The following is a 17,698-nucleotide window of genomic DNA, read 5'->3' as shown; positions in this document are numbered from 1 at the left end:
GGGGGGAATAGACAGACTACCAAATTCCCACAGAGCAAGTGTGGGCAAGGATTTTAGTTCATTCATTAATGAGACGCTGGGCGCGCCACAACTGATCCATCTGTCATTCTATTCATCGCCTAGGAAAATGGGGGTTGGAGCTGGGCACCTGTAGCTCACCCTGAAATCTTGGCTACACAGGAGGCTGAGATCTGAGGAGCACAGTTCAAAGGCAGCCCAGGCAGGAAACACTGTGAGACTCTTGTCTCTAATAAACCACTCAGAAAACCGGAAGTGGCTTGTGGCCCAGGTGGTAGAGCGCTAGCCTTGAGCTGAAGAGCTGAGGGACAGCGCCCAGGCCCAGAGTTCAAGCCCCACAACTGACCAGAAAGAAAGAAAGAAAACGGGGCTGGAATAAAGCAATAATGATCTGCAGAACACCTTTCAGCCCCACAGCCCCGGCCTTACCGATGATGTTCTCTACCCTACAGAAGTAATTTGCATCCTCCCTGTTTTTCTCTGTTCAAAACTCCTGAGGCTGGGCTGGGAAGGTGGCTCAGTGATCGAGCGCTTGCCTTGCATGCATGAGGCCCTGGGTTCAATTCCTCAGCACCTCATAAGCAGAAAAAGCCAGAAGTGGTGCTGTGGCTTGAATAGTAGAGCGCTAGCCTTGAGCTGAAGAGCTGAGGGACAGCGCCCAGGCCCAGAGTTCAGGCCCCACGACCGACAAAAAAAACCCCAAGAACCTCCTGACGCTGGAGATGTGGCTCGTGCTGTGTTGGTTAAAGAGCAAGGCCCTCATTTTACCTTCAAAAACTGCACCTTCCAAAAAAAAAGATTAAAAACACAAAGTCTGGCATCAGCGGCTCACACCTGTAATCCTAGCTACTCAGGAGGCTGAGATATGGAGAATTACAGTTTCAAGTCAGCTCAGCAGAAAAGCCCAGGAAGCTCTATGTCCAAAATAACCAACAAGAAGCCAGGCTGGAGGTATGACTCAAGTGGTAGAGTGCCAGCCTGAGCCAGCAAGCCTAGAGACTGCGGGGTCCTGAGCTCAAGTCCTAGCTCCAGGAAAAACACAAAACAAAAACCCCAACCCTGGAACCCTGTTAATACCTAACACAACAGCAAAGCCCCTTTCTTAGCGAACAGTGCTGTTGAGAAATCGCTTCTACCTGTGTTGCTCTGCTGTGTGATTCGGGAGCCACTCCACATGAGGGCCCAGAGACACTTAGAATGGGGTCCCTGCAACTGAAAAGCTGGATTTTATCCTTTTATTTACTTTTGTGCCGATATTGGAGCTTGAACTCAGGCTTCACATTCTCACTTTGCTTTTTGTAAAAAAGATCATTTTATCTATTCTTTGTATCTATGTGGTACCAAGGAATCAAACCCAGGGCCTCACGCAGGCTAGGCAAGCAAGCGCTCTACCACTAAGCCACATTCTTTGCCCTCACTTTGCTTTTTTGCTCAAAGCTGGTGCTCTACCACTTGAGCCACACCTCCACTTCTGGCCTTTTGCTGGTTAGTTGGAATAAAAGTCTTTCAGACTTTTCAGGAAATTCCATGAGACTTTTCTCTCCAATGAATCACCAAAAAGTCAAAAGAGGAGATGGGCCTCACACGGTAGAACGCCAGCCTTGAGCAATAAAGCTCAGGGGCAGCGCCCGGGTTTCTGAGCCCCAGGACTGGGGCAAAAAAACAGCTTAAGAAAGTGTTGTCACTTCTGGGATTCTGAGGAGTTGCACTCTTGATCTTCCTGCCTCAGGCTCAAAAGTGCTGGGATTACAGGTGTGTAGCAGCCTGCCCAGCTCCGAGATTCTTATATATGCTTGACTCTATCACTGTGGGAACAGACGCACTAGATGTTTCTAGACCATTTCCACACTCCTTCACCCACAGCGCCTGGATTCCCATCCTTCGATTTCAACCCTCTCACTGAATCCAGACCAGAATATGAGAAAATGACAAAATAATTTATTAAATAGACTCAGGACTCCTGCAAGGAGCACAATAAATATCAATAAATAATATAGCTGCCACCTCCAGCCCTCACTGGGTAGGAAGAGAATAAGACTGGAGGCTACACAAGAGAAAACATCCCATAAATACCAGCATTAAATACCAGCCGCAGCCCCCGCCCAGTGCTGCTCACATCGTTCATTCGTCCATCAGTACTCGGTCTCCAGACGGCAGGCCACGGGCCTCACTGGAGGCCACGCTGCCTCTTCCGTGCGCAGTCTTTGCCCTCCGCTTTCAGTTTGTCCTCGAAGGCTTTGTAAGTTGTGTTCATGCACTTGGAGAACTCTCGGAAAACAGCTTGGATGAATTGTTTCTTTTTAAAATACTGATCGGAGGGTCCAGAAATGCTTGGCTCGGGTGAATCTTCGTATCTGAGATCGTGGAGGCGCTTGATGATCACGTCCAGCTGGTTCTGATTGGTTTGATGGCTGAGCTCAACGTTGAGCTCCTTGACTTTCTGGAAATAGGCCTGAATAACTGAGATGTTATTGGCCGCTTGTGGGCCCGGGGTGAAGCAGGGCAGCCAGTGGCTCTCCCCTTCGGACCGTGGCAGCCTCGGCTCCTGCAGTTCCTGTGGGAAGAGGAGGAGAGATGGTAAACGCAGGCTGGCAACACCTACCTAGATCTGCCAATCGCTCGTGTCCAGCCTGGCTCACACCTGATGTTATTGGTGCCACGACCCATGAAGCTCTGCCCCCCACGGTCCCCGTTGACAGGAGTGCCAGCCCGCTGCGCTCTGCGGAGGTGCCCGGGGCCCTGTGTGCCGCGGTGCAGACTCCCTTAGTCTCTTCTGGATGGAGAAGGGTAACTTATGCCTGCCTCCTGGTTTCCCAAACCAAGGGCCTCAAGGAGCCCCTGCCCGCGCCCTCCCGCCACGCCTCCTCTCCTTCCTAAAGCCAGACAGCTCTGGGGTTTGGCCAAATGGCGGAGAGACGTCCTCACAGTCCATCTGACTGCGCTTCCCATCTAGAAAGCCACGATCAAAGCTGAAGAAAAGCCAGGGGGAGTGTGTGTGTGTGTGTGTGTGTGTGTGTGCGCGCGCGCTGGTCCTGGGGCTTGAACTCTGGGCCTGGGCACTCTCCCTGAGCAATTCAGCTCAAGGCGAGCACTCTACCACTTGAGCCACAGCGCCACTTCTAGTTTTCTAGTGGTTCATTGGAGATAAAAGTCTCACAGACTCTCCTGCCCGGGCTGGCTTTGAACCGTGATCCTCAGATCTCAGCCTCCTGAGCAGCTAGGATTCTAGGCATGAGCCCCCGGTTCCCGGCTAGAAGACATTTAAAGCAATGGTTTGGAAAGAAGCTCCGCAGCACTTACATAGTGTTTAGTGAGGTTGTCGGCCTCGAACTGTAAATGGTCCAGGATAGTCTTTGTGTCACATAGCGACGGTCCACGGAGGGGGCCTGCCAGGGCGGACAGCCACGTCCCCACACAGCACAGCAGCAGCAGGGCGGGCTTCGCGGGTCCTGGAGAGAGAAAACCACGCATGAGCACAGCCGTCAGACCACTGCCCACCCGCTCCAGCCACGCAAGCCGCTGTCAAGCACTGCTGGAGTGGCGCCTTCTACACGCTTCCCTCGGGTGGGAAGGGACCAGGCCAGATGGGAGCTGCTCACCGGGGCGGTGTGTGGCTGCGGGGGAGAGCATGGTGAGGCGGGCTGCCTGGCCCGGGGCCTCTGGAGCCCGATGTGGTGGCCATGGCCGCGGGGCCGGGCTTTATAAAGGATCAGCGGGAGGAAGAGGGGCGCGGGCCCGCCCACGGCAAAGCCATTGCTCAGCTTTTCTCAAGAAAATTCTTTGAAAAAATTGCCAAACTGACGCTGGGTGAAAGCGGGGCTGGAAGGAAACGCTGAGGTTACCCTCAAGGCGGGCAGAGGCCTGACTCAACCTCTCTCTCTGTCTCCCTCTCTCTCACACACGCACACTCACGCGTGCGCACACACATGGCCCAGGAAGGCATGTGCATCTTGAGCGTGTCTTCTTGGAAAGAGCTCGTTGATTTCCCCAGAGGAAAATGTGAAGGCCAGCGTAGAAAGGAGCAAGTGAATGGCAGGAGGGGAAGGGGGTGCCCCCCAGGAGTTTCTGGGGAGTCCTGCCCGGTGGGCGGAGGCACAGAGCAGCTCTGGAAGGTCTGGCGGGAGGCTGGCAGGTAGGTTAGCTCTGGGAGTTTCTGAAGTGAGCAAGGATGCTCTGCTGGCCGCTGAACAGGGCGATGCAAAGGCCCTGGGGGCTGCTCCGCATGGCCTTGAGCATCACTGGGTCCTGTGCGAGGCTTTTGGGGCCCCAGCCCCCAGAACCAGGAACGTGAGCCCAGTATGATCACAAACTCCTGTCGTGCCCATGCTCAGGAGACAGGGCAGGAGGATCATGAATTCAAAGCGAGCTTGAACTAGAGATGAATCCCTGCCTCCAAATGGAAAAATTAACTACAAACAGTTGTTTGTCATCGGGCTTGAGATACAGGTCAGTGGGAGACATTTGCCCACGCCCACAGCCCCTCAGAAGAACCATTCAAGTAATTTATTCCTATTTACTTTCTTGTCATCTGGGGTTTTGAACTCAGGACCTCTCCTGTGATAGGCGGGCACTCTGTCCCTGGAGCTTCAACCCCTAGCCCATCTGTCATCTATCTATCTATCTATCTATCTATCTATCTATCTATCTACCCATCCATCTAATCTACACACACATTTTTTTTTAATGTAAAAAAATTTTTTTCAGTGGGTCGTGGGGCCTGAACTTTGGGTCTGGGCGCTGTCCCTCAGCTCTTTAGCTCAAGGCTAGCGCTCTACCACTTGAGCCACAGTGCCACTTCTGGTTTTCTGGTGGTTAATTGGAGATAAAAGTCTCACAGACTTTCCAGCCCAGGCTGGCTTTGAACCGTGATCCTCAGATGTCAGCCTCCTGAATAGCTAGGATTTCAGGTGTGAGCCACCAGCACCTGGCTTACATTATGTTTTTGAGGAAGGGTCTTCGTAAGTCTGCCCAGGCTGGCTTCAAACTCTCAACCCTTTCGCACAATGAGTAGCTGAGATCACAGGTGGGCACTACCTCACCAGGCTAATTTATTCCTGTTTTAAGTGCCCATTTTGATGAGGTCCTCTTACAGAATCTCAGAAGTGGCAGCAAATTTAGGCAAGGCTGCTGGCCAAAGGATTTGCTGCTCTACTGGTCAAATGGCAGTGATAAAAATCATTCATAAGGGGCTGGGAAGGTGGCTCAGTGGTAGAGCGCTTGCCTTGCAATGCATGAGGCCCTGGGTTCGATTCCTCAGCACCACATAAGCAAAAAGAAAAAAGCGGGAAGTGGCGCTGTGGCTCAAGTGGTAGAGCGCTAGCCTTGAGCTGAAGAGCTGAGGGACAGCGCCCAGGCCCAGAGTTCAGGCCCACAACTGGACCCCAAAAAAAAATCATTCATAAATAACTATGTTAGAAGCACCTAGCAATAATCACCCTACAAAAGAACAGCTATATGATTGGCCAGGCATGGTGGCCTATGCCTGCAATCTCAGCCACACAGGACGCCATATTGCAGCCCTAAGCTAAAACATTTCTTAAAAGTAACTCAAAAAGGGATGGAAATGCAGATTAGTTGTACAGTGCTTGCTTAGCATGCATGAAACCCTGGGTTTGATTTCTCAGTACCATATACACAGGCGCTGGTGGCTCACACCTGTCATTCTAGCTATTCAGGAGGCTGAGATCTGAGGATCTCAGTTCAAAGCCAGCCCAGGCAGGAAAGCACATGAGACTCTTATCTCCAATAAACCCAGAAGTGGCACCGTGTTTCAAGTGGTAGAGTGCTCGCCTTGAGCTGAAGAGCGCAGGGACAGCGCCCAGGCCCAGAGTTCAAGCCCACAACTAACCAAAAAAAAAAAAAAAAAAGTAAAAAAAAAGTAATTCGATGCAATAAATAAAAGGGGGACTAAGGATGCGGCTCAGCTGGTAGAATGCTTGAGGCTTTGAGTTCAAACCCCAGTAAACCCCAGAAAAACAAACAACACCCACATGATTAGGAGAGTTGGGAGACGCGGCGGTTGAGAGAGCTGAGCAGCTGAGCGGAGGCTCGCGCACAGCCTCGCTGCCCTGGAGGCCGGGTCGAGCCCTGGGACTCCCCTCGCGGATGGAACCGCAAGATCTGCCTCCAATCCTGGGGGGCAAATTCAAGGAGGCCAGCCAAGTACCAGGAAAGCAGGTGGCCCTTGAACCGGATTGGAAGTGGTTTTACAGGCTAGAGGAAATGGTTGACATGGCTGTGAGCCACACAGAGTTCAAGAAGATAAGGGTGGAGAGCACCGATGGGGTTTGCGCTCATGAGGTCATAGAACTTTCTAGGGGAACGTGGAACAAGTTCTTGGGGTGGTGTGGGTCTAGCAATGAGGAAACCTTGAGGAGGTGAGGACGAGGAAGAGGGAAATGGCCGGAGGAGAGGGGGCTGCCGGCGCCGATAAGAGCATGAGCAGATAAGCCTGGGCTGGGGAGATTCTCAAGCCAGAAATCTGACACAAATCTGGTGAGCAGAATGGGCAAGGAATGCCCCGGGCCCGGCTTGTGAAGTAAGCCACGGTTTTCTTAGAAATGACAAAAGTACAAACAACGTTTTTCAAAAAGAAGATAAAGGTGGGGGTTGGAGTGCGGCTCAATGCGGCCTCGCCCCGAAGCCCGGGCCGGGCTGAATCCCACAGAATGGGAGAGAAAATTCCCAACTGTCCACTCTCTTTTTCTTTTTTCCTCCAGTCCTGGGGCTTGAACCCAGGGCTGGGCACTGTCCCTGAGCTTCTTTTGCTCAAGGCTAGCACTTTACTACTTGAGCCACAGCGCCACTTCTGGCTTTTTCTGTGTATGTGGCACCGAGGAATTGAACCCAGTGCTTCATGCATGGTAGGCAAGCGCTCTACCACTGAGCCACCTTCCCAGCCCCCAACTGTCCAATCTTATCTAGGGTAGTATCTGAACATATAAAGAACTCTTACGGCTCAATAAAGGACAAATAACGAATTTCTTTTTTCTTTTTTTTTTTTTTTGGTCAGTCATGGGGCCCCAAATAACCAATTTTAAAATGAGCAAGAAAAGCTACATAAAAAGATGCTCACTCTCTTTAGTACTAGTTGGGTATTTGAAAAATGTAACCAAAACCACAGTGAGGGTCTAGTCGCATCTGTGATGGTGTTATTAGTATGAACTGTTGGGAGCGTGGAGACACCGGAACATGGACACACTTCCCAAATGAACATTGTCAGTGCCACCAGTGTGGAAACAGCCTAGTGATTTCTTCAAATATTAAATACTTACCAAAGGGCCAAACATTTAACTATCTTCTTTTTTTTGCTGGTCCTGGGCACTGTCCCTCAGCCTCTGTGCTCAAAGCCAGCTCTCTACCACTTGAACCACAGAGCCACCTCCAGCTTTCAGTAGTTTTGAATGGTTTATTGGAAGTAAGAGTCTCACTGAGTTTTCTACCCAGACTGGCTTTGAACGGAGGTCCTCAGATCTCAGGCTCCTGAGTAGCTCGGATGACAGGTTGTGAGCCAGCGGCACCTGGCTAAACGTTAGCTATTTAAAATATTATCTATTCAAAAGAAGTGTGCCCAGGCTAGCCAGGCTCTGAGTTCAAATTCCAGTAACAAAAGGGAAGGAGGGAGGGAACCAACAGAAAGAAACAGCGCAGTGTAGGTTCACAGGAAAACTTTTTTTTTTTTGGGTCCGGCCGTGGGGCCTGAGCTCGGGGCCTGGGCGCTGTCCCTGCGCCCTTCAGCTCAAGGCCAGCGCTCTGCCGCTGGAGCCACAGCGCCACTTCCGGTTCTCCGGTGGTTTATTGGAGATGAGAGTCTCGCGGACTTTCCTGCCCGGGCTGGCTTTGAACCGTGATCCTCAGATCGCAGCCTCCCGAGCAGCTGGCGTGAGCCGCCGGCGCGCCGGGCTCGGAGCAACGTCTTAACGAACATCCTCCGAGGTGGACGCTGCGGGCCCCGGAGGCTGGAGACGCCTGGCCTTGGGGTCATTTCTCCTTTCCAGACCTGCCAACAGGCAGCGCTTGGCACGGAGCGCCGCGGCGCGGGAACCGGAGCAGGTCCCCCGCCAGAGCCGCGGATTGCCAGCGGACCGGGTCCCGGCAGACCCGCGGGTTTGGGCGCCGAGCTCGGGCTCTGAGCCTGATCCGGCGCGGGGCGCCGGCCCACGTGGGGAGGAGCGTGCACTCCCGCGCTCGGGCACGCGCCCAGCCCGGCGCGTCCCGTGGTTGCCTAGCAGCGGGCTCCGCGCGTGCGCACTCGCCGGTTGCCTAGAAGCCGGCGCTGAGCGCGCTCTCCCGTGGTTGCCTAGCAGCGGGGCTGAGCGCGCATCCGTCGGTTGCCTGGTAGCAGGGCTGTGCGCGTGCGCGTCCTGTGGTTGCCTGGCAGCAGACGCTGAGCGCGCGCCCGGCTGTGCGCGTGCGCGTTCTGTGGTTGCCTGGCAGCGGGGCTGAGCGCGCGCCCGTCGGTTGCCTGGCAGCGGCGCTGAGCGCGCGCCCGTCGGTTGCCTGGCAGCGGGGCTGTGCGCGCGCCCGTCGGTTGCCTGGCAGCGGGGCTGTGCGCGTGCGCGTCCTGTGGTTGCCTGGCAGCGGGGCTGAGCGCGCGTCCGTCGGTTGCCTGGCAGCGGGGCTGAGCGCGCGTCCGTCGGTTGCCTGGCAGCGGACGCTGAGGCCCGCGGCATGGCGTCGTCCAGCTCTTCCGGCCTCAGCAGGCGAGGCGGCGAGGGCGCGCCCGGGACCGTGAGCGCGTTCGTGCGCGAGCACCTGCGGCAGCTGTGTCTGAGCGAGTTCCCGTGCGGCACGGGCAGCTGGGTGCGGGCGCCCGGGGCCGGCCTGGCGGGAGGGGGAGGCGGGGAGCCTGGCTGGGGGCCCGAGGTCTTTGGGGCGCATCCTGGGAGCCGAGGGGTGACGCGCCAGGCTCGGGGTTGGCCAGCCTGAGTCCTGGAAGGAGGTGGAGGCCGCGCACGGGGTCAGGGCCGGCCGAGGCCCGCGCCCCCAGGGCGTCGCCCGGCGCGGGCCCTGCCAAGCCGGCCGCACCGCGGAGCTGGCCCGACCCGGCCTGGCGCTCAGCCCGGAGGCCCCGCACCCCGACCTCAGGGCCGCGGTGTGGCGCGGGCTCCCAGCCGCGCTCGGGGACGGCTGTGGGCAGGATCTGAAGCCGGGCTGGCGGCTTCCTTCGGAGGACGCGGCAGGGAAGGGGCCTCCGGCCCCCGCGCGTGTTCCCCTTCCCTCCCCGTCCTTCTCTCCACGCCTCCCGGGCAGTCGCCGGTGTGAGGCCGATGGCGGCATTCCTCAGCGCCCCCCCGCCTGTCCAGCCGCCCGTGCGTTTAACTTCATGGTTTGGGATCGTTTAAGAAAAATCTCCTCTTCCCGTTGGCAGAATAAGTCTCGCTTTCTCCCTAAAAGCTGGCGGACCTGGCGGGAGCTGGTCCCCACGGAAGAGGAGGCGGTGAGCCCGGAGGAGGAGACGGTGGAGGCCCTGCTGGGCCTGGTGCGCAGCCCCCACTCGCCCTGGGCCCACGGGACGCAGCTGGGCTTCTCCTCCGCCGAGGACCGCTTCCTGAGAGAGCTGGCCATCCGCAGCCCTCTGAAGCTCAAAGACACCTTCTTCTACTCCTACTTCCGGTCCCTGAGGGTGGTGGACAAGCAGGTGGGTGCTGGTGCGGAGGCCGAGGCCGGCTCCCTCCTGCCTTCCGTCTCACTGGCCGGACCCGCTTGTCCAGCGGGCAGGATCCTCGCCCCGCTTCTTCCCCTTTCCTTCACCTTCTGAGGATGACTCCTGTCGCACCTTGGGACTTGAGCTCAGGGCCTCCGTGCTGTCTGTGAGCTATTGTGCTCAAGGCTTGGGCTCTACCACTTGAGCCACACCTCCCGCTTTTGGGTGGTTAATTGGAGAGAAGAGTTTCATTGACTTTCCTGCCGAGGCTGGCTTTAAGTCTTATCCTCAGAGTTCAGCCTCTGGAGTAGCTAGGATTACAGGTGTGTGTGAGCTATCACCGCCTGGCCCACACTGATTTTTTTCTTTTAACCTTAACTAGGGAACAGGTGCTGGGGAAGTTTTATATCCTGCTAACTTTGTTTACTTCTGTTACTAAAAAGCCTTCTAGCCGGGCACCGGTGGCTCACACCTGTAATCCTAGCTACTCAGGAGTCTGAGATCTGTGGATCATGGTTCAAAGCCAGCCCGGGCAGAAAAGTCAGTAAGACTCTTGTCTCCAATTAACCACTAGAAAAGCAGAAGTGGCGCTGTGGCTCAAGCGGTAGAGTGCTCGCCTTGAGCTCAAGAGCACAAGGGTAGCGTCCAAGCCCAGAGTTCAAGCCCCACGACCAACAAAAAAGAAAAAGAAAAAAGCCTTGGGGCTGGGAAGGTGGCTCAGTGGTAGAGTGCTTGCCTTGCATGCATGAGTCCCTGGGTTCGATTCCTCAGCACCACATAAGCAGAAAAAGCCGGAAATGGCGCTGTGGCTCAAGTGGTAGAGCACTAGCCTTGAGCTGAAGAGCTGAGGGACAGCGCCCAGGCCCAGAGTTCAAACCCCACAACCAACCAAAAAAACAAAAACAAAAAAGCCTTCTTTGCTAGATCAAAAATAACAGGACTCCAAAGTTGCATAGAAACTTGGCCTCAGCCTTCCTGCTCTTTGCTCTTTTCCCCCCAGAACCCAGGAAATGATCTAGAGGAAGGGGAGGGTGGCTTGGCTCTGGGCTGTCCCCTAGTGACCGTGAAAATCTGTGTCTCAGGACACCCCTGAGGATGCGGCAGGCTGGTCACTGTAGGTCGAGAAAGCCCAGCCGGGAAGGCCCAGATGTCCTGGTGGCCACAGGGAATCAGGGCTTCCGCCCGGAGCCCCAGCCTCGAGGTCCCGCACACGTTCTCGGCAGGGGGAGGGCTGTGTGTGGAGGCCTTCCACCCTGCAGAGCTGCAGAGCAGGGGAGGCTGGCGGCTGGGGGAGGCTGGGATCGGATCCCTTCCTTCCTTCCAGGTGAGCCTGGTGGACAGAGACCTCCTGAAGTTTCTCAAGCTCGAGGAGCTGGTACTGAGTGCCAATGAAATCAAGGAAGTCGATGCCTCGAATCTGCCCCCTACACTCAAGGTACAGAGCTCCAGTTCCAGAGGGGCCTTTGAGCAGGGCACCCAGAAAGCCTGCACCTACGCTGGTTTGCTGGAGTGGCCTGTGCTAAAGAAGAACCAGCCTTAGGCCGTGTTCCCCTCAAAGTTAAAAGGACTAAAGGTGTGGCTCGAATGGTAAAGTGCACAGCAAGTATGAAGCCCTGAGTGTAAACCCCAGTACTCCCCCCGCCCCCCCCCCCACACAGTTAAACATAAATATAAGCTGAAGCTAGGTACTGGTGGCTCACACCTGTATTACTAGCTAGTCAGGAGGCTGAGATCTGAGCATCCCTGTCTGAAGCCAACCAGGGCAGGAAAGTCTGTGAGATTCTCCAATAAACTACTCAGAAAAAGCTGGAAGTGGTGCTGCGGCTCAAGCGGTAGAGCACTGGCCTTGAGCAAGAGAAGCTTAAGGACAGTGTCCAGACCCTGAGTTCAAGTTCTAGGATCAGCTAAGAAAAAAAAAGGAGTCAGGCACTGGGTGGCTCACACCTGTAAATCCTAGCTGCTCAGGAGGTTGAGATCTGAGGATCGCGGTTCAAAGCCAGCCCGGGCAGGAAAATCTGCAAAACTCTTATCTGCAATGAGCTGCCAGGAAACTGGAAGTGGTGCTGTGGATCAAGTGTAGAGTGCTGCGTTGAGCTGAAGAGCTGAGGGACAGCGCCCAGGCCAGAGTTCAAGCCCCACGACTGGAAAAAAAGAAAAAAGAAAAAGATAGGCCAGGCTTTATCATGAGTCTTTAGCTCATTGTATCCAAAAGGCCCAGACTTCGAGTTAAACACTGAGAATGACTAACCCACTAGCAGAGCAGAAGACTGGTGAGACTCATCTCCAAGTAAGCACTAAAAAGCTAGAAGTGAAGCTGTGGTTCAACTGGTAGAGTGCTAGCCTTGAGCACAAAAGCTCAGGGACAGTGCCTAGGCCTTCAGTTCAAGCTCCAGGACAGAGAGAGAGAGAGAGAGAGAGAGAGAGAGAAAGGAGAGGAAAGAGAGGAGAGAGAGGAGAGACAGAGAGAGAGGGGAACGGACTCAGCCCTCGTCTTTCTGAGTTTCCCAGGACGGAGGCTGGGAGGCCTGGCCTCACCCACATGCTCCCTCTTCACCTGCAGGTGCTGGAGCTGTACGGTAACTCGATCAGCAGCATGGTGTGCCTGTGCACCTGCCCTCCGCCCCGGCTGCAGCACCTGGGGCTCGGCCACAACAAGCTCCTGGGCCCCTTGGAAAGTCTCTTCGTCACATCTCAACACTGGTGCCTGCGGCCGGAAGGAGGGGAGGGAAGGGCGGTGGGCTGCGCCCCTCCTCTGGAGACTGGGGTTCTGGGCTTCAAGAGGCCGTGGCTCTCTAGATTGGGTTCTCAATCGGAAACCCCACTTGCTGCCAGGGGCTGCTCCCCCTTCCCCACCTCTCTGGGGATGATCAAAATGTCCCCGGATGGCGCCGAGGCCCCGAGGGGCCAGGTGAGGCCTGTGCCCAGGAGTCGCGTCTTGGCGCACTTTGCTGCGCTCCTGCTCACGCGCCTTCACCCCAGCCCGGGAAGTGAGCCGCGCGCCCGCGTGGCTTCGTGTGGTCCTGGCCAGGAGGATGACACCCCGGGGCCCCAGAGCCTCTCGCAGGCCTCCCACGTCCCCAGCCTCCGCAGGCCTGACAGGAAATGGCCTTGCCCCAAGAGGAACAGCTGGTGTGAATGGAGGCAGGCAGGCCGAGCCTCGGGCCACGGGCCTCTCACATGCAGGCTCTGGGCGCCTCCCCTGCTCACCCCGCGGGGCCTCCCTTTCAGGCCCAACCTCGTCTCCCTGGACCTGGGCTTCAACGACCTGACGGACCTGCAGAGCATGGTGGCCAGCCTGTCCACCCTCCAGAGCCTGCGGCTGCTGGTGCTACAAGGAAACCCGCTGGCGCTGGTGCCCTACTACCGCGGCCTCACGGTGGACAGCCTGGCCCACCTCTGTGTGCTGGACGACATCACCGTGTCCCCCAACGAGAGGCACCATTTCCGGGGGCTCAGCCGCAGCGCCGGTGGGTCTGGGGGGAAGCAAGGGGGGTGCCGCTGCTCCGCACCCCAGACCCTCAGCACCAGCTTGAGCTCTGTCTGCTGTTGCAGGCGAGGGCTGGGACAGGATTTTCTCCGGAGGTTGACCTCTGGGCCCCCGTTGTTTCATTCATGACCAGGGTGGCTTGAGAGCGCCCCCTTGTGGCTCATGCGTGGGGTGAGACAGGGCCTTCACTCCCCCCTCCCCCCACCAAGCCCGGGCCATCAGGGCGGGCTCCCATTGACAGTGACCTGGCTGGGGGCCGGCTCCTCCCCCCCTCCAGTCCCCAGGCTGTCTGTCTGTCTGTGTGTCTGCCTGCCTGCCTGCCATCCTCTGTCCCTCACCCCTGCCGCCTGCCCCCTGGCAGACCTCTTGGCACATGAAGCACAGTTTCTGGTGACCATTGGGAACATCAGGGGCGTGGTGGATTCCTCCATCTTGGACCCTGAGCCAGGCCCCGAGGGCCCGTTCATTTCCTACAACTACTACGTGACCTACGACTTCGTGGAGGACGAGGTGGAGGGGGAGGAGAAGCCGTCCAGCCAGGCGCTGTCGCAGGTGCGGCCGCTGCCCCCGGCGGTGGCGTCCCTGCCTCAGCAGCTGCTGCTGCACCATTCCACTATACCCCCGCCGCCCCCCCCCCCGCCGCGCCCCGGGAAGGCCCAGGGCCCAGGGACAAATGGCCCCTTCCCGGTCACGTGGAGGCCGGCCTTGTGTTTACCGGTAACCTGGCCGTCTTTGCTTCAGTCCCACTGTAAAGTCACAGGGTGCGCAGGGGAGCGTGCTCACTTAGTGTCAGCCTGGCTTCCACCCCACCACAAAAGAAACAGGCATCGGCCGCGGGGCCGTGGCTGGCCCGGCCCGCAGCGCGTGGTCTCTCCTGGCAGATGGCCAATCCGTCCTCCAGCCAGGAGCTGCCGGAAGAGGAGAGCCACGAGCAATCCTCCGAGGAAGCCAGCAAGGAGGAAGAGATCACCAAGAGGTCCAGCAGTGTCGGGGTCCCCAAGGGGCCCCCCAGGGAGGCCGCCAGGAGCATCACCAAGGAGCTCACCCCGCCCACGCAGCAGGGGGCCCAGGCGGTCCCTGAAGAGGCGGCCGAGGAGTCCGTGGAGTCGGGGGCCACGGAGCAGGGCCAGTCCGAGTCTTCTGTGCTCACCGTCCCGTCGCCCCGCCTGCAGCAGTCCACAGAATCTGCAGAAGAGCTGGCGAAGCTCCGGCCGCGCATCGACCTCCGGCTCTGCCCATCCCCGGGGTAAACAGCCACCCAGCCCCACCGGCCTCCCTGGCAGCCGGGATGACCGATGTGAGCCACCATACCTGGCCTCAAACATCTGATGTGCTTCAGTCTTAGTGCCAAGTACATTCCATTTCTCTGTGCAGAGACCCGATGATACCATTTCTAGGTTTGCTTTTTTAAAAATGTTTTTGTTTTGGTCAGTTGTGGGGCTTGAACTCTGGGCCTGGGCGCTGTCCTTCAGCTCTTCAGCTCAAAGCAAGCGCTCTACCACTTGAGCCACAGCGCCACTTCTGGCTTTTTTCTGCTTCTGTGGTGCCGAGGAATCGAACCCAGGGCCTCATGCATGTGAGGCAAGCGCTCTACCACTGAGCCGCCTTCCCAGCCCCCATCCATTGACTTTTTCACTGGAAGCTCATGCTCTTCCACTTGAACCACAGCCCTTTGAGCTCTGGCTCTTCGCTGATTTTTCTTTCTCCTTTCCTGGAGGGCCCTGGATTGAGTTTTTTGTTCGGTCTCCCTGAGATTTCCTAGAGATGTTGCTTCTCACCCACTGCGCTGGAAGTGACTTCACCCGAGCCTGAAGGGGCCACCAAATCCCAGGCTCCTTTGCTGCTTTGGACCCCAGTAGTGCACCTCTAAGCGAGTGCCCTACGCTACACAGCCCTTTGCTGTCCTTTGCTCCAGTTTGGGCCTGAAAATTCTCACTCGTGCTCAGTCTTGAAGAGCTCACTTCAGTCCTCTCCAGCTTTTACGATTATTCATCTCAAGGATGTGCCTGGCAGGACTGGCTCAGTCCTCAGCTCTCGGCCTCTTCAGTAGCCAGGACTATAGCACCAGGCTTTTGTTAGTTGTTTCTGCCATGTTGTTTTTTCAAAAAACAAAACAGGAAAACCCTTTGATGCATTTGAGGCTGCTTGCTGTGGGCAGTGCGCGGCTGCTCCCCGCCATGCCCTGCGCCTTCGCCCCGTCTTCCCGTCGCCGGCAGGTGACGGTGCTCTGTCTGCCTCTGCCTTCCAAGGACGGTCCTCTTCAGCACGGTCCCCAAGCCCTGGGCGGACGTGATCCCCTCTGGGTATGAGATGCAGCACACGCTCAAGAACCTGGTGCCGGTCAAGGCCTTCCTGCTGGCGGGGACGACGGTGACCATCGTGGAGCAGAAGGTGGGCTGCGGGCGGCTCCTGCCTGGGCCCGGGGACCACCCTGCCCCCTGCTCTCCTCCCCTCACCCGCCACCCGCTGTCACCAGATTCTCTCCTGGCCCCTGGTGCCTCTGGTTGAGATTTCCGCGCCTCCCAAGAAGGGCAAAGGGGAGGACGACAAGAAGAAGGAGAAGGACAAGAAAGGGAAAGCGGAGGGGGCCCCCAAGGTAGGAGCGCGGCTGCCCAGGCAGGTCCCCGGCCTGGCCCGGCCCGCCTTCCCCGCCTGCCCTCCCGGCTTCTCCACAGGAGAAGAGACTCCAGAAGAAGAAGAAGGAGCTGCTGCCCAAGGAGCTGCGGCAGGACCCGCCCATCCTCAAGGTGCTGGGCCGCGGCCCGCTGCTGCTGGAGCCGCTGCTCATGGGGGAGCCGCTGGTGTCCACCGAGTGCAACTTCGGCGTGGTCCGCAGCCTGGACGTGGACAGGATGATACTTGCCAGGGTAGGGGGGGGAGGCCTGCTGCTCTGCCTCAGCCCAGCCAGACCAGGAGCGGGGGGAGGGGAGGGCAGGACTTCTGGATGCACCCCTCCCCTCCCCTCTCCCCATCACCGGCCCCCTCTGGATCTTCTCGGAGCCCCCCTCCCCCAGTAAGCATCTCACCTGTGGTTCTTTCTTTCAGGATTCAAAGAAGACCAAGAAACCGAAAACTGGTAAAAAAGGTATGAGTCCGCAGCACCCCCCCCCCAGGCCCTGGCTGAGGCTCTGCACTGGAGCACTGAGAGCAGGGCCCAGGGCTCTTTCTTCTCCTCTGCAATTCCATTACAGGCTGCCACAAAATGTGATCTATGTGACTGCTCACCCTCCCAGCCCTGGGGTCTGAACTCCGGGCCTGGGCGCTGTCCCTCAGCTCTTCAGCTCAAGGCGAGCGCTCTACCACTTGAGCCACAGCGCCACTTCCGGTTTTCTAGTGGTTTATTGGAGATAAGAGTTTCATGGACTTTCCTGCCTGGGCTGGCTTTGAACCACAATCCTCAGATCTCAGCTCCTGATTTTTTTTTTTTTTTTTTTGGTCCGGTCGTGGGGCCTGAACTCTGGGGTGGGGCTTGAACTCTGAGCTCTTCAGCTCAAGACTAGGGCCCTACCCCTTGAGCCACAGTGCCACTCCCTCAGCTCCTGAGTAGCTAGGATTACAGGTGTGAGCCACCGGCACCCAGCCTCCAGCTTTTTCTGTTCATGGGCACTAGGGAATCGAACCAGCACTTCATACATGCTAGGCAAACACTACCACTAAGCCACATTCCCAACCCCAAAGTTCCAATTTCTTTTTTTGGGGGTCCGGTTGTGGGGCCTGAACTCTGGGTCTGGGCCCTGCCCCTCAGCTCTTCAGCTCAAGGGGAGCGCTCTACCACTTGAGCCACAGCGCCACTTCCGGCTTTTTTCTTTTTGTTTATGTGGTGGTGAGGCATCGAACCCAGGGCCTCATGCATGCAAGGCAAGCGCTCTACCACTGAGCTACCTTCCCTGCCCCCAAAGTTCCAATTTCTACCTGAAAACGCAAATGTTACCAATTTATTCATCAAAATGCTTTCAGTCAGCTGTCTTCCCAGCAAGGGCAGGGGTTTCTTCTTCTTTCTTCCCTTCTTCATCCCTCCCCCCTCTTCTTTTGGAAAAAATATTTGCCAAATACGCAAGACTGACCACTGACCACCCATCATTTGTCAATGTTTTCAGTAAACACAATGTTGTTCCGGCTACTCAGGTGGCCGAGCTCTGAGGATCGCGGTTCAAAGCCAGCCCGGGCAGGAAAGGCCTTGAGATGCTTCAATAAACCACCAGAAAACCGGAAGTGGCGCTTGCCTGGAGCTGAGCGCGCAGGGACAGCGCCAGGCCACGCGTTCAAGCCCCACGGCCGACAACAAAACCAAACAAGTGTTTTCTCTTTCTCAGAGCAGACCAAGGCGGCGGTCCCGGCCTGGGAGAGCTCGTACCGGCCGCAGCCGCTGTCGGTGGAGGTGCAGATCCAGCTGAGCCAGTACCGCACGGCGGAGGAGGCCTTCCACACCCTGGCGGACTTGGGCCAGTAAAGGCGGTTCTGAGCACTCCGCCTGGGCGTCTGCCTGCGGGCGGGAAGGGCTGCGGCGCCGTCGGGGCCCCGGGACGCGGCAGAGGCGCACCTGAATG

At 57.2% G+C, this 17,698-nt stretch overlaps 2 protein-coding genes across 2 annotated transcripts; one reads left to right on the top strand and one right to left on the bottom strand.

Moving 5' to 3' along the window:
- Positions 1 to 2,185: 2,185 nt before the first annotated feature.
- On the bottom strand, positions 2,186 to 8,690 carry Il31 (interleukin 31). The gene is made up of 3 exons (XM_013023070.1): positions 8,627 to 8,690; positions 3,319 to 3,467; positions 2,186 to 2,572 (listed from the first exon to the last, which is right to left on the bottom strand). Exons 1-3 carry the CDS (start codon positions 8,688 to 8,690, stop codon positions 2,186 to 2,188), a joined length of 600 nt encoding a protein of 199 aa, XP_012878524.1.
- Positions 8,689 to 17,601, top strand: Lrrc43 (leucine rich repeat containing 43). The gene is made up of 12 exons (XM_013023069.1): positions 8,689 to 8,820; positions 9,389 to 9,658; positions 10,989 to 11,099; positions 12,225 to 12,364; positions 12,893 to 13,131; positions 13,513 to 13,703; positions 14,033 to 14,397; positions 15,401 to 15,542; positions 15,628 to 15,747; positions 15,845 to 16,018; positions 16,197 to 16,236; positions 17,465 to 17,601. Exons 1-12 carry the CDS (start codon positions 8,689 to 8,691, stop codon positions 17,599 to 17,601), a joined length of 2,061 nt encoding a protein of 686 aa, XP_012878523.1.
- The last annotated feature ends 97 nt before the right edge of the window (positions 17,602 to 17,698 follow it).

This window comes from Dipodomys ordii, unplaced genomic scaffold (genome assembly GCF_000151885.1).
Source record: "Dipodomys ordii isolate 6190 unplaced genomic scaffold, Dord_2.0 Scaffold66, whole genome shotgun sequence".
Lineage (NCBI taxonomy): Eukaryota > Metazoa > Chordata > Mammalia > Rodentia > Heteromyidae > Dipodomys > Dipodomys ordii.
The sequence above is the reverse complement of the archived record's forward strand: the minus strand, read 5'-3'. Positions and strand labels throughout refer to the sequence as shown.